The sequence below is a fragment of the Excalfactoria chinensis genome, chromosome 3 (genome assembly GCF_039878825.1).
Source record: "Excalfactoria chinensis isolate bCotChi1 chromosome 3, bCotChi1.hap2, whole genome shotgun sequence".
NCBI lineage: Eukaryota > Metazoa > Chordata > Aves > Galliformes > Phasianidae > Excalfactoria > Excalfactoria chinensis.
In genome coordinates, this window is record NC_092827.1 from 67,396,331 (window position 1) to 67,418,963 (window position 22,633).

General features: G+C 43.1%; 1 protein-coding gene across 1 annotated transcript; it reads left to right on the top strand.

The window, feature by feature from the left end:
* Window positions 1–639: 639 nt before the first annotated feature.
* ABCB10 (ATP binding cassette subfamily B member 10) lies at window positions 640–22,013 on the top strand. The gene is made up of 13 exons (XM_072332341.1): window positions 640–1,015; window positions 8,438–8,638; window positions 8,979–9,181; window positions 10,878–11,012; window positions 12,601–12,747; window positions 13,464–13,599; window positions 15,110–15,205; window positions 18,918–19,127; window positions 19,424–19,503; window positions 19,907–20,087; window positions 20,320–20,363; window positions 20,835–20,869; window positions 21,025–22,013. The coding sequence occupies exons 1-13, from the start codon at window positions 679–681 to the stop codon at window positions 21,314–21,316; spliced, it is 2,097 nt and encodes a 698-aa protein (XP_072188442.1). The 5' UTR covers window positions 640–678; the 3' UTR covers window positions 21,317–22,013.
* The last annotated feature ends 620 nt before the right edge of the window (window positions 22,014–22,633 follow it).

Sequence of the window (22,633 nt, forward strand, 5' to 3'; positions counted from 1 at the left end):
GCCTCTCTCCTCCTCGGGAATCGATTCGTTGTGCCTTTCTGTCGGAGGAGGCCGCGAGAGCCAGAAAAGTCCCCCCGGACGCCTGTAAAAGAGAAGAGGCGTGAAAAACCGCCTCGCACGCCGCGCAGGCGCCGGACCAGGCCCAGACGGGAGCGTTGCCGGGGTCCATATCGGGACGGTGTGTGATTATCGGCGGTACCGCGGCAATATGCAAGAACAGTAATAAAATAACGCTATTGAAGGGCTTCGTTGTATGGGTCCCGTAGCTTCTAGTCCGGGCGCGGGACTCCTGCACTGGCGAAGAGGGGCAACCCCCCCCCCCCCCCCCCCCGTCCCGGGCCGCTGTGCCCGAGGTGGGTCCCGAGCGAGCGGGGCAGAGCCGCTTCCCTTCTTCCTATCCTTCTCCGGGGCCGCCTCAGCTCCGGCCGCTCTCCCGGAGGTTCGGCCGCCATTTCACCCGTCCGGGAGGCGGCAAAAAGCTGCTGCTGAGAGAAGGACGCACCCACCGCCTTATCGGCGCTCCGCACGCCGGCCGCTGCCCGGGCGGCCGCGGGGCCCCGGCTGTCGGCCCATGGGCGGCGGCGGCGGTGGCTCTGAGGCGCCTCCTCCTGCCGCAGAGTCGCGCGGCGCGGACCGGCCGCAGCTCAGCTGCCGCCCGGGCTCCGCCGCGCCGGCCGCATGGCGGGCTACGCGCCGCGCCTGCCCTGGCTGCTGCCGCTGCTGCACCGCGCGGTGCCGCCCCCCTGGGTACGGTTCGCCTGCGGGGCCGCCGGGCTCCGCGCCTCTCCGAGTTCGGCCGGCAGGTGCGGGGCGCTGACCTGGCCGCCGCGCCGCCGCCTCCTCCTGCCGCCCGGGGCGGCGGGCAGCGCCCCGCGCGCCCTGAGCGTCTCCGCCGGCCCCGAGCCGACACCGCCGCCGGCCCCACCGTCGCCGCAGGGAGCCGCCGCCGGACCGCCGCGCTTCGAGGCCAGGAGGCTGCTGGCCCTGGCGCGTCCCGAGCGCTGGAGACTGACAGGTACCGGCCGCGGCCCTCCCGCCCCGCGCCGCGGGGCTTCGGCAGAGCGGGGAGGGGCGGCGGGGCGCGTTGCTGAGCGCCGGTCCGGAGCGGGAGCGGCTCCGTGCCCGCGGGCAGCCCCGGGTCGGGCGCGTCGATCTGCCCGGAGCGCCGCGGGGAGGCCTTGCGGGGAGCGCCGGGTGCGTGTGAAAAGCTACGGGCGGGCTCCCACCCCGCCCCTGAGCTCCTGCCCTGTGCTGGAGGGAGGGAAGGCAGAAGTTGGGCAAGTTAGGGAACTCGGCTGGTGCTGCTTCCCGCCTTTGTGCGTGTGCTGGGCTCGCTCCGAAAGCAGATTGCAGTGAACTCGGGTCTGAGACCAAATAATGGGAAACCCGAGTGTTGTTTTTGTGTTTGTTGGTTGGTTTAATCGCACACATCAGAGCTGTGCCAGCCGAGAGTTTGTTGCTAAAAACTTTCATTTAAGAAAAAAAAAAAAAAAAAAGAAAAAAAGCTTATTAAACGATTTGTTTAATTATGTTTAGTTTCCTCGGGATGAAGTAAAGCACCACGGTCTGTAACGCGCACCGCTGACAGAGGGCTAGCTGATACGAAGTAGTCTTGATATTGCTTCTCCTGAGGGTGATAGGATTAATTGCTGCTTAGGAAGTAACTTAGCATATCGTTGTTCGGTTGCTTGCTTTTTCTAAAACCACCTGAACTGGTGCCAGCCTTGGGCCTACAGGACTTGGTACAAACTTGATCTGTGGGTAGATCCTGTCCCTGTCTGCAGCCCTCCCTGCGGTGAGGGAGGGAAGGTGGGGTAGGCAGGCTTGGGTGAGGAGGTGGTGTTGGGAAATGCAGAATACTTCTGTGTAAGTTCTCATTCATAGTTGGATGGTTGCAGGACTTAATGCATTATCGTCACGTGGCCAAAATAGTTTGGATTCAAATGAAGGTCTGTTAAAAAAGCATTTCTGTGCCGTGAATTCCTACTTTATGCGGCTGTAGGTGATTGTAAGGAAATGACACCCGACCTTGTATGTAAATATGTTTAAATGCTTTCTTTGGTTTCTTTTGCATCTGAAAATATAGCTCTTACAAACACAGCATCTGCATTACCTCAGTTCTGGAGGAAAGAGAAAGGTTTGAAGTACCACTCTATGAGACAATTAACTTAGAGTGAACCATTTCATTTCACCTTCAAGCACGTGTAACCAGTAAACGGGGTAGGTTCTCTGAAGAGGCTTACTGGTGAGATTTTGTTCTGCAAGCTGGCTGAGCTTTCCCACATCTTCTGTGTTTTATATGGTCTGTAGCTGGCAACACAGGTGCACCCAAACCACATCTGGTGTTGGAGGTGAGGCTGCATAGCACAGAGCAGAGGGGACAACCCCTCCCGTCACCCACTTGCGGTGCTGGGACTGGTACACCCCAGGGGATGGATGGCCCTTTTGGCTGCTGGGGCACACTGCTGGCTTGTGTTCAACTTGTCATCAGCTGTATTGGTGCAGGGGGAAATGGTGTCACTTGGGTTGGTGCAGATACAGAAGTGAAGGTGACCTGCTCCAGTTGGCCCCGAAGGGGATATTTGCATCTTGTTTTATACGTGGCTCTTTGCCGCCTGCTGGCTCGGGAAGCATTGGTGTGCTCTGCCAAGGAGCTGCTATGCACTAACACACTGCACCCCTTGCAATACAGAACTATGTTCTGGCCCTCCAGAGTCTGTGGATATACCAAACATCACACTGTCAGAAATAAACAAACGGGTGTAATATGCTCTATCATTCATCCTCAGCTAATCCTAGAGCCAGGTACAGCTTCAACAAGACGTGTGTATTACATTTTGTAGTTTATAAACAGAGCTGAAAAGATGAGTGAGTTTTGCAACAGGAATTCACTCCGGTAGTAACCACGTGCTTCTGCAGTGGAGCTGTGAGAATTTAAATGCTCTAATACCTCCCAGATTTAACAGAGTGGGAGAGAAATCAGTTTAGGAATTCTTTGGCTGGTGTTGTACCGCCAAGTCAGGTGAACTGGAGTCTTCAATTACATTTCATTCTCAAAGAACAGGATATAGCCGCCGTTGAAGTTATTTGATCCCATTGTGTGTGGGAGGCCACAAAAATGCCTTTTCAAAATGATTCTTTTTATTTCTTCCCTCTTCCTTGTCTCGCCCTGTGAGAATCTGTCCATTGCACTTCATCCAAACCGCGCTCCAAGTAAACAATAGTTCTGTTCAATTGCAGGGTAAGCACAAGCTTACTTTTTTTTGAGCACTGCTACTGGAAGATCGTGCTTTTGGTTCTTTATACTTGTACAAGCTGACATTTTGTATGTCAAGTACTTGAATGGGGGTGGATATTTTTAATAACATCAGTCATTCTAGGAAGTGAAACCAGGCAAATAATGTTTATTTAGCGTCTCTCACAGAATCACTAGGGTTGGAAGGGACCTGGAGAGATCATCTAGTCTAATCCTCCCGCTAAAGCAGGCTGAACAGACCCAGGTTACTCAGCCTTCCCTCACAGGGGAGATGCTCCAGGCCCTTTATCAGCTTTGTGGCCTTCTGCTGGACTCCTTCCAGGAGATCCCTGTCTTCTTTGAACTGGGGAGCCCAGAATTGGACACAGTGCTCCAGATGTGTACTCACCAAGGCAGAACAGAACAGAATCACCTGCCTTGACCTGCTGGCTGCACTCCTTGTAATGCACCCCAGGATCCCATTCTACAGAGGCGCAGTGCTGGGTTGTGGCCAATCTGTTGTCCAACCTGTTGTCTCCCACCAACTTATCTTCTCATTTTGTTATTAAGCTTAAAGAAAAGGTTCAAGCGGCCTTGTAGCTTTATCACTGAGTAAATAAATGGTTGGGGGATGGTTGGCTGCACTTGGTATTTTAAACTGTCAGAGAAGTTATTTTGTGAAGATGTTGGGGTAACAGCAACTGTTGACTGCTGTGATCGCCTGGGGGCTTAGAGTTTGATTTCTTTGGGGAGTGTTTTCACTGCAACATCTCTTTAAGTAAATCATGATGGTAGAAGGAAAACCGCTGGACTGACTGGTCTGACATAAGGCCTGAGTAGGTGAGTAGCAGTGAATTGAATGCTTGCATTTAAAATGTTGGAAAGAAATAAAGAGAGATTGTACTTCTGCAGCAAACTCGGAGTTTGGAGGTTTTGCACAGACCTGCACAGGCCAACAGTCTGTCTGTATGCCTTGTTGCCTCTTCTTCCTTTCCTCCCATGCAAACCAGCAGTCTCATTTGTTCCTCCCTTGCATGGACTCTGTGTGGAAGGTCTCTTCTCTCTGTAAATACCTCCTCTGAAAGCTCCTCTGGCAAACCCTCTGCAGCCCACCCTGCACAGGCTTCTTGTTTGCTGCATAGCAAAGGACTCCTGGTAAGTCAATCCTTGGTCATAGGAGCCTCAGTGAGGAGCTACCGAGGATAACTTTGGTGAATCCCGAACACCTCTTGACTCGAAAAGCAGTCTTTCTTTGAGATAGTCAGCTTCTCTATGTTACATCATGGAAATGTTCTGAGCATGAGGGACGCCACCAGCTGATGCTTTGGGGTTCTGTCTGGTGCTGCTGTCTTGCTGTGCCCTCCAGATTTAGGACACCGGTCTGTGTTCTTCAGCTGCTGCCTCAGAGGTTTCGTCTGTCTCTTGTTTAATTCTGTCCCACTGCGATTTTCTCTGACAGCTTCTCCATACTGTCATATGACCCTGGTCAGTCAGATGAGCGTGTGAGCTTTTGTTCACCAGCTGTCTTCAAGTTGTGCAATGCTATTGCTGTTGTACCAGAGGGAAAAAAAAAAATAGAAGCTTTTTTGTCATTTGGAAACCCGAACTGCTCTTTTGTGCCTTGTTGGACTCGATGATCTTTAGGGTCTTGTCCAACCTGAGTGATTTGAAGAATTACATGTTTTTCTGAGGGCAGAATTACACTCCTTATAATAGTCTAAGGAGATCTCCTCTAAAAGGTTGTTCTTGCACAGTAATAGACGCAGCCCAGATATCATTATGTATGAATTTAACATAAAAAGTAATCTGCTCCAGTCATGCCTAATCTAGAACTATGCACAAAATCTTCAAGTGCACACTGGAAGAATTCCATCTTGAGATAGTGCTTTGCAGAGCAGCCTCTCAATGGTGTTGATAACAGCCATTCAGCCTTCCTGTATAATCCACAACAAACTCCTTGCAGGCCAGGACTTGCCAAACAGAAATAGACTTCACCTAAGCAACAAATATGGATTTCATCAGCATGTCTTTCTGCTATAAAATAATAATTGTGTGGCCTTATCCCCGTGCATGTGCATCACAGTAAACCTTATTCATCACTCCAAATGACCCTGTGGAAGTTCCTTAAAAAGTCAGTGTGTATTTCACTTAAGCTGCGCAGATAATTGATAAAGGGCAAGTGTTCTCAGCTACAGGTAGAAGGGTGATTCTCACATACCCAAAGCTCTGATCTGCCAGCCCCAATGTTCAGATGAAAGCAATAAAATGCGTGAAAGATCCTGACATCTATGGGCTTTCTGAATGGGAAGTGCTAGGTACTGTGTTCAGTTGCTGTATGCTGCCAGGCATCATCATGTCTGGTGTAGCCCTGGTTTTATAGCGCCCATAGGTTTGCTTCGTGTTTTGTTTTCATCTCATAGCCCGCAAAACTGGTTTACTCTAAATATATATATGTGTGTGTGTGTGTGTATGGGTTCCAAAATGCACTCTTGTTTGGCATAATCTTCTGGGTAACAGAGCAGGCTATGTGAAATGAATACTTTAAGGTTTACACTGACCTTTTTTTGTCAGTGACAGCACACAGTGGCACCAAAGTGTTTTCCTATCTGCTTGCTGGGCACCTTGTGCTCCTCCCTTTAGCCACTTATCACAGTGACAGCTCTTCTTTGTGCATGGAGATAAGAGTGGTTGCTGAGTCCTCTTTCTTTAATTAATCAATGGTAGCTCAGCAGCTTGACATCGGTGCTATTTTATAGTTGTTCTGCTGTTAGAATCAAATTGTGGAGCTTCATTTTGCTTGTGATTTGTGATGAAATTACTGTAGGCATGTGTACTGCTTAAGGGGGAAAATTAGCAGTTTGAGTGATATGAGCCTTAATTTTGGGGACTGCATTGTTAGTGTGTATTGTTAACAACCTAATATCTAGGTAGCTTAGTAGCCTGCAGTTTGCATTACACGCTGGCATTGATTTTTAGCCCAGCTAAGGCTGTTGGAGGTAATTACAGTGAAATCCATACTAGTTTAAGTGAGGAAGTGTGGCTGGTAAATCCAGGGTAGGAATGCTGTACCACTGGACAGACAGAAGGGGCTTTTAGCTATACACTCCTCTTACTTTGCTGAATGTTTACATGATGTAGTTGTCCAGTTCCATCTGTAACTGAGAAGGTGGCAGGACTCATGGATGCCAAGCTGCAACACTGTGCTGTGCCCACAAAAGCAATGCTTTTTGACTATCTTCTGCTGTCTCACAGACCAGCTTTTCCTGACAGGAGATGACCTAGATTTGTTGGATTTTCCCTGCTGCTTCACAGCCTGAATACACCTCGGCAGCCAGTCTGTTAATGAGGTCACTTGCTTGTGTGAAGTTCTTGCTACTAAATACCGTGCTTATGAGATTTGGCTGTGGGTTAGATAGGTTTGCAGCGGGGAATCTTAGCTTTCTATTCTGGCTTCATATAATTTCTGTAGCTTCAAATTCAAGCTTTGAGTCCTTCGATGTTCTTCGTAGCCTGAGTGTAACACAGCTGAATGACCACATGCAACTCGTGACAGAAGAACTGAGTATGGTAGGTTGGACATGGAAGCCAAGCTTGTTGGGGCAGTGTGTGGAACCCTCCTGGGACAGCAGTTAGCATGTGAAGAAGCATTTGCTTCATGTGGTGGTGGGTATATGTTTCTTCTTGCCTTGAGTTTTTCATTAGGAATGCACAGCTGTTTTTTTGCTTAAAGTCAAACTGCAGCAAAGCTTTCTATATGTGTGCGTGAAGGTGATAAGGGACATCACACCATCTGTGACAGATGTTGGGTGTGCTGCTCTATAGCAGTGCACACCATAATAAGAGTGGTACAAGAAGCTCAGGATAATTGAAGGAAAACTCAGATGACTCCAGGATTTTCAGTGAAGTTCCTTTTTGCCTTGGAAGGCATTATCTGCGAGTAGCTTTATGGTAACCATATGAATGGTTGCTTTCAGTGTGGAGCTGTCTGCTTGAAAATTATGCTGTATAAATGGCACTCTTTGCTGCGGTTCAGTGGTTTTCACATCAGGTTTGTTCAGTTTTTGAACAAGAGGATATTTTTTGAGCTCTCAGCCTGTCAGGCCTGGCTTGCCTTCTCAGGATCAAGTTGTATTCTTGGCTTAGGAAATTTCTTTGCAGAGGGAAGTTCATAAGGCGCAGTCGTGGTCCAGTGTTGTGTGAAACAGCTTCAGACAGAGCTATCAAGGTGATCTTGCAACAGGAATTCAAACACTGATGATGAGCACTGCTCCTCAGCAAGCAGACTTCTATTCATACTTACACTATTTTGCTTTCAGACCAGCAATAGTGAAGAGTTAAACAAAACGAACATGTATTATTTTTACCCATCAAGATTAAAACATATATGCATTGTCTTTTTCTTGCAAGTAGAATTGCTTGTTTTAGATGGTTCTCAAATCAGATCTTGACTTCAGTCCATTACTATTTCAGAAATCGACAGTTGGAAGTCCTAGTCTAACAAACATGAATAATGAAAAACAAACCAAACAGGAGTGAGGGACTGTGTGGGGATATGGAAAACCTTCTGGTAATTATGCTCTCAGAGGATGACATCTGTGGAAAGATAACCTTGTCAAGTGTGAGAGGATATGTTAGACGAAGCGAACAGTTCCAGAACCATGATTGTATACAGAGACTTTCAGAGTTTTCATATCATAGAATCACAGAATGGCTTGAGTTGGAAGGGACCTCATGGATTATCAAGCTCCAACTCTCCTGCCTGTGGCTGCCAGCCTCCATATCTAATACTGGGCCGGGCTGCCCCATCCAACCTGGCCTTGAATACCTCCAGGGACAGGGCATCCACAGCCTCTCTGGGCAGCCTGTTCCAGCAGCTCACCACTCTCATAGTAAAGAACTTCCTCCTGATACCCAACCTAAATTTTCCCTCCTTCACCTTAAAACCATTTCCCCTTGTCCTGATACTATTTACCTTTTCAAAGAGTTGGCTCCCCTCCTATAATTCTAATGTGTATCTTGCCTAAGGTAATTTATTCAGTGACTTAAAACATCCCATTCAGAACGTGACTTAAAAGAATGTTACATAGTGCTCGTGCGCACAAGCTTAATAGAAATTTGAAGTGAAAAATTATTTCATATATACTATTAATGATCTTGCAAATTCAGACTTTGTTTCCTTGCCTTTTCCTTTTTAATTTGCAGCTGCCGTTGGCTTTCTGACAGTTTCCAGCGTCATTACCATGTCAGCTCCTTTCTTTCTGGGGAAAGTGATCGATGTCATTTACACAAATCCCAGCAATGACTTCACTGACAGCCTGTCCAGCCTGTGTGCCTTGCTGAGTGGAATCTTTCTATGCGGTGCTGCCGCTAATGCTACTCGTGTCTACCTCATGCAGACTGCAGGTAAAAACAAGAAAAGTGGACCTGAGAGTCACCTTTCTTTTTTCACGGTCAGGATTTCTGGTGATGTAAAATAAAGTCTTGGCACTGGCTAAGAAAACCTCTTGGAATCAGTAGCTTTCCTTTCCAGATCAGAGGTAAATTAATAATGCAAAGATAAGCATGCTGAATAATTGTTCGTTTTTATTTACTCTTGTGTGATATCTCAGAGCACTTATGTTCCTATGATACAGTAGAACTCTGTAATGTGACTCGTTCTGTGCTGCTGAGTGCTGTGATTTTTGCATTGTAGATGCATGTAAAGTGTTGTAAGCCATGCTTGACTGCCTTCTGTTTCTGACAGGTCAAAGAATTGTGAAACGTTTGAGATCAACCATGTTCTCCTCTATTCTTAAGCAAGAAACTGCTTTCTTTGACAAGACCAGAACAGGAGAGCTGATAAACCGCTTATCTTCAGATACAGCACTCTTGGGCCGTTCGTTGACCGAAAACCTTTCTGATGGGCTCCGAGCAGGAGCTCAGGCATCAGTTGGGGTTGGAATGATGGTATGGTAGTCTGTTCCTTGCTTATTGCTTCTTGTAGCTTCATATTTCTTTTCAGTTCAGAGAATGTGGTTCAGACCAGAAAGTGTGTGTCCTTTTGGATTCAAGCGTATTTCACTGGTTATCAACAGCTACAACATCCTTTAAGCGCTGGTTGTAATAGATGACGTGTTTGTGGCCACTTGATGTTTACTGACAAGCCATCATAAGGAGAATGAAGATTTGAAAGGAACTACTCTTGCTTTCCTAGTTTATCGAGTGAAATATAGTAGGCAAATAATTCAACTCTATTCTTAGTGAGTATAATAAAATTAGTGGTACTGTTCCATTGATTGTTGGTGGAATAAGATGCAATGGGCCTTATGTAATAGTCATTAAAGTTCATTGACTCAGGCTAAAGCCTAGGTGAGCAAAGGCAGCAAGCACTGAACTTTGAGATACTGCTCAAGACTTTTACAGGTGGTAGTATTTTTGTTTATAAAGATTATAGAAACATAGAATAGAGTCTTAGAACCATCCAGCTTGGAAAAGACCTTCAGGAGCATTAAGTCCAACCATCAACCTTCTAGTTACTAAACCATGTCACTTAGTGCTGTATTTGGGTAGGAAGTGTGTGAGTGAAGGCTTTGTTGTGGTGCATCAGTTAATATTTCCCAATTGTGAGTTTATTTACAAAAAATCTGACTTCCCTTGGCGGTTTTCATGAATTTTGTCACACTTATTCAAGAGAAGATACACTGGTGGCAATGACTTTAAATGCAAGATAAAAGTATGGTCAATTCAATTGGGAAAAAAAATAATCTTCCAAGACTGATTTTATTAGAAATTGGTAACGGTTCCCACTATGAAGCTTTCAAGTTTTAATACTTTGTCACTGATAACAATTACAGCTTTCTGTCTTTATGTAAGCCAAGAGCCTAAGGTTTATTCTGCCACAGATTAATTGAAGTAACCTTATATAAGACATCTTGCTCAAAAATGCTGCTGCCATTATGCAGTTTTAAAAGGTGGACTATAAAAAGACTGTATAGAAAGAGAGACTATTGCAGAATAATTATAACGTGTGTCAGTTAAATCAGTTTTTAATATTTTTTTTGAGATATTTCTGTTTTAACTACAGAAATCAAGGTGAAGTGAAAACATGTTAGACCTAATTTTAAGAAATAGTATAAAAATCATCTACCCGGGAGTATTAATGATGGTGCTACTATGAGCAATAAAGTTTTTGCAACGCTATATTGTTCTGGGCTATGACCATTTCTTGAGTTCCAATGAGTGCAGGTGACTCCATCTGCTCCTCAGATACCCAGAAATGCCATATGATATTTCTCTACTGAAATGCTCTGTATTACAATATTTATTCAAAAGCTGTGACAGCACTTTAGATATTGTAATAGCTTATGTCCTTCAGCATCTCCAGGTAGGCCTGTTGACTGCCAGGTTAAAACACCTGGCTAAGTTCTTACAACAGACCTGTGAGAAAGCTGGAAATGAAATCCTTGACCTATAGTCCTCTGTTGTAACTGTGGAACATGTTCCCCAGATGCTGTAGAGGAATGGGAGCTTTGTCTGGAAGACATGAGAAATGAAAGCATGGTGGCACTAAGTTACAGTCCTAGTAATTTCAGAAAACTCTGGCGAGGGAAGTTGCAGTTCAGTATCTGACAATAAACCCCTGACACATTCCTTTTTCTTCTAGTTTTTTGTGTCTCCTAGCCTTGCTGCGTTTGTTCTGAGCATTGTGCCACCCTTGGCTATCCTGGCTGTGATATATGGAAGATACTTGCGAAAACTTACTAAAATGACCCAGGATTCTCTTGCAGAAGCAACACAGGTAATCTTGCAGCAGACCCTTCTAGCCAACTTCGAAGTTACTCTGATGTATTTAGATTACTATTTCTGAAGTTACAGATCTAAAGATAACTGTTCATTGCCCTAAGCCACCTTTAGTTTCACACCTGGACACTACAAATACAAGCTTTGGTAACTCTTATCCATGCAACTCAAAACCAACAGTGCTTTGGAAAAGGATCATGGAGTCCAACCCCCCTGCCAAAGCAGGTTCCCTACACCAGGTCACACAGGTAGGCGTCCAGGCAGGTCTTGAGTAGCTCCATAGAAGGAGATTCCACAACCCCCCTGGGCAGCCTGTTCCAGTGCTCCATCACCCTCACTGTATAGAAGTTCTTGCACACATTTGTGTGGAACTTCCTGTGCTCCAGTTTCTGGTTTCTTTAAAACTTAGAGAGTTGAACTCTGAAAGGAATCATTGACTTGTTTTCATCTTCTTTAATGTTTGAGGCTAGAATGTTTTCTATATACATAAGTTTCTGGGCATCTCAGTGTGTACTTAATTCTTTGAGAGGGAAATAGAAGTAATTGTTGTTTCCAAGGAGGATGTTGTAAGAAAGACTTAATTGTGTTTGCTGGGTGCAATGAAATACTGAAAAGTGCTAGGAGATAAATAGTGATAAAATGATCATTTCCTCTCAGACTAAGGTCAGGGAAATGTCATTAAAATGCATAGAAGTATAATGAGGAAAGGTTAGCTAAGATAGCCATAGTTATCCACTGTTTTAAACTTGGGGTATCCTATGTGGGAATTCTGTAAATTGTCTGTGCAGAAGAAAGATCTTCCATATAACTCTCTGATCCTGTATCCAAAGGAAGCTCACAGTGTGAAAACTCGGTGTGGGAGTTCACTCAGACAAGCAATATTGGTGTTCCGTTCCTATCTTCAGATTGAATGGTGTGTGGGAAAGACAATGACTGTGTTTTTATCTCCTACTCCTACACCCAAAAGGGGTCTTGGTTTTTTTTAAGGCTATCCCAATGTCTGCTATTAACTTAATCTAACTGCTTATAGCTCAGGTCCTTTTAAAACTTTAAATTTGCTGTTTAGAAGTTAAAATAAAATACTGAGTCAGAATGGGGCATTGGCACTTGGGCTAAATTAATTCCTGGTGCTGCTTTGTTTCAATGGGTGGAATTGTTTCAGGAAATAACTGCAAGATTCCTGTCACATGGTACTACAGAGTGCAGTATTCTTTCTTTTCCCCTTCCCTATGGTGCTATTGCAAGTTACTGCGAACAGTAATTTTCAGATGTTCGTTGTTCACATCAAATTAAGATTTTTATGGATCCCCGTTTTTTTTTATCCTTTTCATTCTTTGTTTGCACTGAAATCAAGGGAGTCTTGAAGTTCTGTTTTAAAACTGCCCAGGCATGCAAAATAAAATTAGCATATAAAAGTTAAAGGAAAAAAAAAAAGGAGGAGGGCATGAGAATTCTTCAGTGGTATTCAAAGGAATGTACTTGGAGATTAGCATAGTAATATTGGTTTGGCTTTCAAATGGTCTATAATAGGAACATTCAAAACGGTGTGACTGTGTGTGTTTGCTTTCTTCTTTGCTTTCATCTAGTTAGCCGAGGAGCGGATCGGAAACATAAGAACAGTTCGAGCTTTTGGGCAAGAAATGGCTGAAATGGAGAAATACACGAATAAAGTTGATTACGTGCTGCAGTTGGCTAGAAAGGAGGCACTAGCTCGGGCAGGCTTCTTTGGAGCAGTAAGTACGCTTTGATGAAAGGAAACCAACTGTGTTACTCCAAGTGTCAATTACTTTAAAATTCATGAGGATACTTGCAGATTTGCAAATAAATGAATTGAGGGTAAATTGAACCGACATAAAACTGTGGGAAGATTGGACTTAAATCAGTCTAAATTGCTGTGAAACTGTACCTCAAGATGAATTGGTACGATAAGGTCCATTTAAGCCTCTCTTTCTTTCTCACACCTTCCTTTGTATTATCTATCTAAGCCCATACCTCCTGTTCATGGAACTAAACCAGTGGAAAGCTTTCCCCACATTTGGTATTTTACATGTTTGGCTTCCTGATGAGAAGAGCAGCCATGCAAAGGAAGTATGGACTGGAGTGAGATTGTGTTTGTCCGTAACAGTTCGCACTGAATTTGTTTACCAGCTAAAACTGCAACCGACCCACAGCCCATCAACCCTTCTTGAATTATGCCTATGTTTATCATTCCTTTCCATTTTAGGAAATGAGGATTAAAAAAGGGGGGGGAATTACTTGCTCTTTGTACACTTATTGGACGGCACAGTGCCGGGTCACCGGATGTCTGTATGGCTACTGACTTGGCTCGGCTTTGCTCAGATTTAGGTCAATCCTCTAAAACTGTAGATAACTCTTTCAGTAGAAGGAAAATTCTGAAACAATATTTCCTGTCTGTGATGAGTCTGATTTCCTTTTCTTTTTTCCTTAGACTGGCCTTTCTGGAAACTTAATTGTTCTCTCAGTCTTATACAAAGGAGGATTACTGATGGGCAGTGCTTCCATGACAGTTGGTGAACTCTCTTCATTCCTAATGTATGCCTTCTGGGTTGGAATAAGCATAGGAGGTATGGAATAAGGAATTAGATTTTGTTCACTTCAAAGCGTTGCAGTCAGTCTGGAGGTGTGAGGGAAGAAGCTCTTAAAAGATCTGGCTTTCTTAAAAAGTCTTCTCCAAATGGACTTCCCCAGAAATCATATATATATATATTACCATAAGGTGCCTGCCTTCCTGAATACCTAAAACCATAGAAATCTGCTGAGCACTTTGTCCGCACAGTATATTTTGTCATCAGTACGTACAAGAGTTCATGCAGTGAGCTGTGGAGTTCATTGTGTAATCTGAAACACTGCCTCTATTTGTTTGCTGTGAGTGTTCCGTTTACAAAACTTTGCTGCCAGTGTCTTCTACCAAAAATTGAAGACAGGTTGAGAAAATTAGAAACATCTTCTCATTGGTACTTGCTGTCCGTATTATACAGTCTTGTTTACAAATGGTTGTGGATTTGCAAATGTGTGTGTCTCAGTGTCAGGGCTCTGTGTGGGAGTGACACCTTCTGCCTCGCGCTGGGCAGTCAGCTGCAGGAGGTTTGGCTTTTTCTGCCAAGCAGACAGCTTCTTGACATGGTTCATGCCTCATACTGCCAGCTTTCAGACAGTCTTCTGCAATAACATGACGAATAGCCCTGTCTACGCTTTGTGCTGGGCTTGTTGCTCTGCAAGAATAAACCAGTAAGCCTATTTTAGGGTACCTTGGGTTTTCTGCCCTCCTGAAATCACACTTACCACTACATGCATTTTGAGACCAACTTGCTTTATTCTGTATGAATTTATCCTGTTGGTATTCAGGGATTCTGAAATTGGTTAACTCTATTTAGAAACCCTTTGGTCAAGCCGGTTCCAAGATGGTTCACACAACTGTGAATAGCTGTGCCCTTCTACATGCACACTTTGTCCTTAGCTTTTGCTTTGCCCAGTAATATTTGAAGCATGCAAACTGGGGAGTCGTGTTTCTTTACATTTTCAGTTCTCACATCTCACAGACAGTTCAACCTTAGGTTTTGTGCCCTCCCTCTCCTGTGGCTGACTCAGCCAGCAGAGAATCATAGGATAGTTTGGCCTTAGAAGGGACCTTTAGGATCATCTGGTAAAACTATCTGACAGTGAAGGGCATTCAGAGTGCTCTGTTCTGCTGCAAAACGTGGAAAACACAACTGATTGTATGCAGAACTCTTTCTCTGAAGTTAAATGCTAACAGATGAATGGAAGAGACATGCTTTGCTTTTGAGGATACACAAGCTTAGATGTGTCCATTTACACAAGCTTAGATATGTCCACTTGGTGGGTGTGTTGTTTTTTTTCAGTTATTTTTTGTGGATATAAAAATGGCAAATAAGGGTCACTGGTAGCTCTCAGCTGAGGCCAGATAGGACTCAAATCAGCAAGTCTGATAGTGTGTTGGATTTAAAGATCCCCTACGCATATCTGATGCTTCAGTGCTGGTGCAGTGCAAAGTTGATGCCTACTCATGTCTTCCGTTTGATATAGATGCATAATGCTGTTCTTCTTTTTGCTTAGGTCTGAGTTCCTTTTATTCTGAATTAATGAAAGGATTGGGTGCTGGTGGACGTCTGTGGGAACTAACTGAGAGGAAGCCCCAACTTCCATTTAACGGTGGGTCCTTGTTTCATTATTGTTGAAGGGAAAAAAAGGAGAGGGAGGAGCTGTGTACGAGATGGCTGTATTTCATGTTTCCACCAAAGGATTTACCATACGCATCTCTAATGTCTGTGAAATCAGCAGTCTGAAAAAAGAAGCTTTCAAAACCAGGCATTCCACCTTAAGAATATCTCAGGTTTATGGAGACAATTCACATTGATCTAGTGACGACTGGTTCTTTGGTAAGGCACCAACTTGAAATCTAAGTTGCAATGAGGCATTTCAGCAGCATGTGTCAAATTTAGTTTTTAGCTCTTCTGATATAAGAGTAGGGGCCTAGCTAAGACAGGAATGAAATGAAGGAAAAGGTGGAGCAGAGGTGGAGAATCTTTGAGAGATCACGGGATGTGTAGGTACAGCAGGTGTGGCTTTTGGAATGATTTCCATCCTTCTTCTCCCAGTAGCACTGCCCCCACATTTACCCCTGTAGAAGAGGCAGGAGCCATTCTGGTATACAGCTTACCTTAATTCACCACAGGTAAGGGAGCTACGGGCTTCTGTGCATGAGCAGTCTCCTAACCTGGAGTTTGTGGTGTTGGCCCTGGTTACAGACACATAATTCTTGATGTCGCTGCAGTATTTTAAGCTGCAGGGAAAAAAAGCAAAAGAGTTTTGAAGGGGAGGTAATGTCCTTGTTTAGTCAAGTTTGACATTGATGGAAGTGTGAGGAAAACCAGGCAGTTTTTGTGACGATTCAGTCATTCACATATGATATTTCTCGTGGGCTGCTTTAAGCCTAAAGATAGATCACTGTGTCTGAAATCACATCTATTTCATCAGTAGTTTTACAGAAAAAAAGCTGCTTGCCTTTGAGAGCAATTAGCTTTTATAAAGGGTAGCTTGTTCATGTAGTTGTCAAATCCCCAAAAGAAGATACGCAAACACCACCAATAAATCTGCCTTCTGACCTTGTGCCTAAAAATTTGGTCAGCAACCCAATTTGCAGCTGTATTGTTTGGAAGCCAGACAGCACCCTCCAGTGTTGAATATATTCTGGATAAAAGCAGCATTTGCCTGTCTTGCAGTAGTTCAGCAAGTTCCTTATAGAAGATACTTAGTGTGAATTGCTTGTGTAATGCATCCCATTAAGCAAAAGTTTTTTGACCAGCTCTGCATGCTGTTAATAAATGCAACGGAGGAGAGTTCAGGAGAGCTGTTTAGTTACCCTCCAATCTTATATATGGTCCTTTAATTAAGAAACTTTGTAAGGGTTACTTTAAGAAGAGGAGAAAAGAGCATGATAGATCGATCAATCTATCTATCTATCAATCTATCTATCTATCAATCTATCTATCTATCTATCTATCTATCTATCTATCTATCTATCTATCTATCTATTTTTGAGTGAACCATGGCACAGAGAATGTAGTTTTACCTTTGAATTGGTTGAGTCTGAGGGTTATTTTTTAAATACTCCATTTCAGTGTATTTATTTATTTGCTCCTGTCTCCTAGTGCTGGGATTAGTGGAGTTTTTAATCTGGCTGTCACTTTCATTTGGATAATTTCAGTGGTTGTCTTCTTTATGGTGGCAACAGAACGGCATAAGCAGTAGTATTGGCTTTCCCACTGATGATATTGAATTGTTTGCTTATACAAATAGTGTCATACAGAAAATGATACTGTGTAGACTGAAGATAAATTGGATGAAGGCTCACACATCCATATTGCATAGGCTTACAGAAAGTTCCTTTTGAGTGTTCTTTCATTCTAAACTGACTATGGAAGAAAGGATATAAACCTTTTATCTCAACAATTACAGCTTCTTTCTGGTTCCTCAGGCAATAAAGCCAAGAGACTTTTTCTCTACTGTCCAGGCCCCTGTGAAACACCTCCTCACATGATTACTTAGGTTTTATTTTCACTGAACTCCTGCTGTATTATTTTTAATGGTGACAGTGAATACGTCAAGAACAAATGGCGATGTTTTCTTTTTCACCCCCTTCTGTGAGCCAAACACAAAATGAGCACAACCCTGCATACAGCTTTAAATATTTTTACAAACAGTGTGTAGAGAAAGAACTTGTGGTACCAGACTTCCAGTATTGAAGTAGACTTCAGTATTTCAGGCAATGATATAGACTATGCAATGACTGGAACTGACAGTAAAGATAAGCAATTACTTGTTGCTTTGATATATTAAGAATGATGCTCCCAGCATACAGTTTATTTTCCCAAAGAGGAGTTTACAGGCTGTTGTGCTTTACCTAACAAGTTATTTGTATGTCCATAGATTAATGTCAAGGAAGAAGCCTGAAATAGCTCTTGCCTCTGCCATTTCTGTGCTACTCCCATTAAAGTCTAAAGTCTGGAGAACAGGAGGAAAGCTTGGAAAAAGAGAAGCAAAATCAGTAGTTTGATCCACGAACAGCAGAACTAGTGAATATTGATTGGTGTGTCTATGTTCCTTCTCCCAGTTACCTGTTTATCAGGGCTGTGTGTTGCCATGTGCTATGGCTGGTTTGGGGTTACATCTAAAAGGAATCAGTGGTCTGGGGTCACGTGGCTTAAGTCTGTGGTGCTGTCCATTGTTATGAAACTGGTCAGAACCTCATAAGACTATCTATTGAGAGCACTGCACCACTGTCAAATTAGTGTACTTTGTGCAGACACATCTTCATAGGATCATAGAATGGTTTGGATTGGAAGGGATCTCAAGGATCATCAAGTTCAACTCCCCGGTAGCAGGCAAGGCCTCCAACCTCCATATCTAATACTAGCCCAGGCTGCCCAGAGCCCCGTCCAGTCTGGCCTCAAACACCCCCATGGACAGGGCATCCACTCTGGTCAGCCTGTTCCTGCAACTCACTGCTATCTTGTTGGGATATAGCAGGGCTTGAAGAAATTGTGTCTTAGTCTTATCTACTTAAAAGCTTTTTCTAGTACTGATATTAAGATAAATATTTATATCAACTACTGTGCTCCAAAAAGGAATTCTTTAATTTTGACCGTCATTCATTCATAGTGGCTCACTATGGTATTTCACAATCTGAAACCTTAGTTTCTATGATCTGTTGCCTACGCATTATGCCTCTGATTGATCTTTGAATGCTTCCTTGTCCTGAATTTGTTTTATTTTCCGCTTTTAAAAAAATGCTTAAAAATAGCCATTTATTCACAAATCAATCAGCAGTGCTAGTGACAGCTTTTACTTAAAAGCTATTGATTTAAATGGTCGTTCCAAGTGGTCTGTTCTCCAAAGGAGCAGCCATTTCAGGTGACTTTTGTGGCACAGAGAAAGGGCAATAGCATTTATCTTTTTGCATCTGTTCCATGGCAACAGGACTTTGGCCTTCAGCAGTGTGTCATTTTATTGAATTGCTCCAAGCTGATAAAACATAAATTGCTTATAATATGTTTAAAAATTCAGATAATTGTTTTAGATATGAACACCAGAAGTTGTTACATATTATCCTTATTGCTGTAGTAGCCTAAAGCTTCACTGTTGGCAAGCAAGCTCATATTGCAGTCAGGAGCGAGCAGTGTACCACATTGACTTAATCATGGCTGAAACACAACCTCTGTGGTCCAATGCTGTGGCTTCCAATTGTCGGTAGGTTTAACATGAAGAGATATAACTTCTATTGACTGTCTACAAAGCAGGTTCTGGGAGGTCTGAGCTGATGTTAACGTCTGTTCATATGTTTCTGTTTTATTTCCTCATACAGAGGGAATCACATTAGGCAAAGACACATTCAGAGGTGCTTTAGAATTCAAGGACATTGAGTTTGCTTATCCAACACGTCCAGAAACATCCATTTTCAAAGATTTCAGCCTTTCCATTCCAGCTGGCTCTGTGATGGCTTTGGTTGGCTCAAGCGGCACAGGGAAGTCAACTATTGTATCTCTTCTACTAAGGCTGTATGATCCTATTGCAGGTATGTTTTGCATGTTGTTCTGATCTGACAAGTAATGTTTTGCATCTCTGATAGACCTTATAAACAATAGAGGTTCCTGCACTGAGGTCCCGATGGGGCCATCTCATTGGTGCAATTGTGCTTCCCCTTGGGGTATGTGATTGCTGTGTGCTGGTGCCTGCATTGCTTTGCATCTCTGATCTGCTCTGGCAGCATCCTGGTATGCATACATCCAGGGGCCCTTGTTCTCAGCTGTTTAATCTGCCTCTTCGGTGCAAGTCAGAACACCCTTGACTTTACTGTTTCTTTACTTTAAGGTACTATCACTGTTGACGGCTTTGATATTCGTCAGTTAAATCCATTGTGGTTCAGGACAAAGATAGGAACAGTGAGTCAGGTAAGGAAGAAACAATTTCCTAAGTGAATGAAAGAATTTTCTCTAAGCAACTCGCTGTGCCACACTTTTCTTCTTCAAGTATGAAGGGAGGTTCTCCGATGTTAGAATGAATAGCTCTTTCTGAGCTCTTATTTAAATACTAGGAATTTTATGTTTCATAAGTTAAAAAACAGCCTATCTTTGAATGGATTTTGACTGCGCTTTTTGATATTAGGAGAATTTGGGTTTTGGTTGTTTGTTTTTTTCCCTATTTCAATTAACTTTAGCATGCATATTCTTTTATATGGATATACAATGGGTTAATGCTGTGTCTTGTAATTGAAATTCATGTTTTTGGAAATCCATACGATATATGTTTGTAATTACAGATGTAACACGTTAGTTACGTTTTTGAATTTAACAGGAACCAATTCTGTTCTCCTGTTCTATTGCTGAAAATATTGCCTATGGTGCAGAGGATCCATCTACTGTGACTGCAGAGGAGATTCAGAAAGTTGCCGAAATAGCAAATGCTGATCATTTTATCAGAGATTTTCCTAAAGGGTTTGACACTGTAGTTGGAGAAAAAGGCATTCTGCTTTCAGGTACATTTGTTATTTGATTTTAAAACCGTGATGCTTTGGAGTGAAGCCAAAACTGTATTTTGTTGCTGTTGTTGTTATTCCATCTTGTTCTCTAAGTCGTAGCCCAGCATCAATATTACCATCGCTTCTGTTCCCCTCTTAATGCATGTGCCTAAATCAGCTCAGCCCAGGCCTGTAGTTAAAAGGACTTAGTATGTGTTCTCCTATTTCAGCTTACTGCTTTTTTCCCCAGGTGGACAGAAGCAGCGAATTGCAATTGCTCGAGCTCTGCTCAAGGTAAGACTGCACCTGTTCGTTAAGAAGAGTTGCACAGATGTTGTGAACACTGATTGCTGGTAGCCTTTTGTTATGTTGTGTTTCTGGGCGGTAAAGTAGCAGACAGACTCCAAGCAGCATTCAGCTGAACCACCGTGAAAGATCCCCATGACAGTTGTAAATAGGAAACTGAACTTGTGACTGCAGTGCTGCCAAGTATAGGTTAAAAATCATCTCCCACGGTGCTGCCATTAGGTTGTATCTTTGAAATAGTCACCAGTTAGTAGTGTTCTGTTTCTTTAGCTTGCAAAATTGGAGATGAAAGAGCTGTTTCCATTTTGCTACCTCAGCACGTAGACTTCCTAAATGTAATTTCACAGCGGCACCCAGGTCTTTTGAAGAAATAATTGCTGAGCCGTACGAACACCATATTTTTGTTACATTCAGATCTTGTCCCATTATAATCGTAACCAATTTTACTTTCTTCTTCAGAATCCCAAAATTCTTCTGTTAGATGAAGCAACAAGGTAAGAGAGAGAAAAATAATATTTTCCCGATCTAGCTCTGTCATGTGCAACATAGCTTTGAAGCAGGTGTTTTGAAAGCTGACCTGTTGTTAAAATAACAAATTCCCTCCCTACCCCCTTTCCCTCCGCACCTTCTGCTTCTCATTTCTTGTTAGTGCTTTGGATGCTGAAAACGAGTACCTAGTGCAGGAAGCTCTGGACCGGCTGATGGAAGGGAGGACGGTCTTAATCATTGCTCATCGTCTGTCTACTATTCAGAATGCTGATTTTGTGGCAGTCCTCGGTGAGGGTAAAATTCTTGAATGCGGAAAACGTGAGGAACTCCTTGCAAACCCAAATGGACTTTTCAGGAAACTGATGCAGAAACAAGCATTTCTCCAGAACAGCGATACCTTTGCATTAGACATACAGTCCAGAGAAAATAATCTATTAAAAGAAAACGTATGAGGGAATGTACAAACGATGGAAGCTTACAAACTATGAAGAATGTAACTTATGTTCCAGTCATGTAAAGTAAATGTTCTATTTTTCCAAAAACGTATAAAATATCCTTTTGAAACTTAAATGTGTTTCAACTTTGTATTGAAAGCTTTTTGATAATTATTGTAACTTTTTAAAACGTCTGTCACATTCAGACAGTGTTGGAGGATGGATGTTTGTGCTTTGTGCCACATTAACTGCGACCATTTAGAGCCGTGCTTGCTGTAATGCACTGTATGGCCATGTGCTATACCCTCAAGTAAATCCAGTATTTTAAGGGGAATCGAGTGACTGTCTGATCATTTTCACTTCATTGTCTCCTCCCTTTTCAAGGAACTTTTGCTTTCATCTTCGTTGCTAATCTTAAGATGCTGGAGTTCCAAAAATGCCCGTTTCAGTTACCATTTGCTCTGGGATAAGAGAACTTGATTAGGGTCGCCATCTACAGTTAACGGAGAACTACAAATGAGAACTTGTCTTTAGTGTATGGAAACAGATGCTGGAGGAAAGTTACTGAAAATACAAACAACTAACTGACTTTACAAGTAAGGACAAAGAAAGTATAATTTTTACTGTATGTTTTTTCAGCATAGGAAAACCGAAGGTTTTCTTCCCTTTCCTACCTGCCCTGCTTTAGTTGTACTTCTATTACAAGACGATGCCCAAAAGAAGATGTTTTCACATATGCCCATTGTTGTCTTTTCTAAGGCACATACAAATCTGGTTTTTATCATTACTTAAAATTTCATAGAGATCCCAGATTTTACCTAATCACCTCATGTCACTTGCTCAAGGACAATTAGGAAAATACGCTGTGATAGCATGACATTAATTTGAACAACTGCAGGAAGTATGTGTGGAGGTAAAGAGTAGGCTTCATGCTTCTAATTTAATAACCTCTTCCAGTTGAATCTCTCTGTGCCTTCTGAAGACTCAAAGCACTACAAGGGACATTTACAAAGCCAAACGCTTCACATGGTCCCATCAGAGCTCCCTGTGCTGGGAAATCTGATTGCTGCTGGAAAGCCTTATTGGAAATAGGTGAGGTGCCTAACGCTGGATAAGCTTAACCTCCTTCTCTAATGTGCCACTAAAAGCACTTTGTGGAACACAGTGAAAACACTGAAAAGATCCCTGCGCTGTAGGATGAAAATAAGATATCTTCTACTGTAGTCTTAGGAGAAGCAGAGATTTAGTTAAAGTTATGCCAAAAATACCACTGACCCAATGTTTAATTTCAATGTTGACAATCAATTACTTTCTTGATAACGTATCTAGAGGAGC

Excerpts from the sequence above, each read along its gene's own strand:
- ABCB10 (XM_072332341.1), top strand. The coding sequence starts at position 679 with ATGGCGGGCTACGCGCCGCGCCTGCCCTGGCTGCTGCCGCTGCTGCAC. Across the intron at positions 8,639-8,978 it reads CTACCTCATGCAGACTGCAG|GTCAAAGAATTGTGAAACGT; the intron begins GTAAAAACAAGA and ends TGTTTCTGACAG. Across the intron at positions 13,600-15,109 it reads GGTTGGAATAAGCATAGGAG|GTCTGAGTTCCTTTTATTCT; the intron begins GTATGGAATAAG and ends CTTTTTGCTTAG.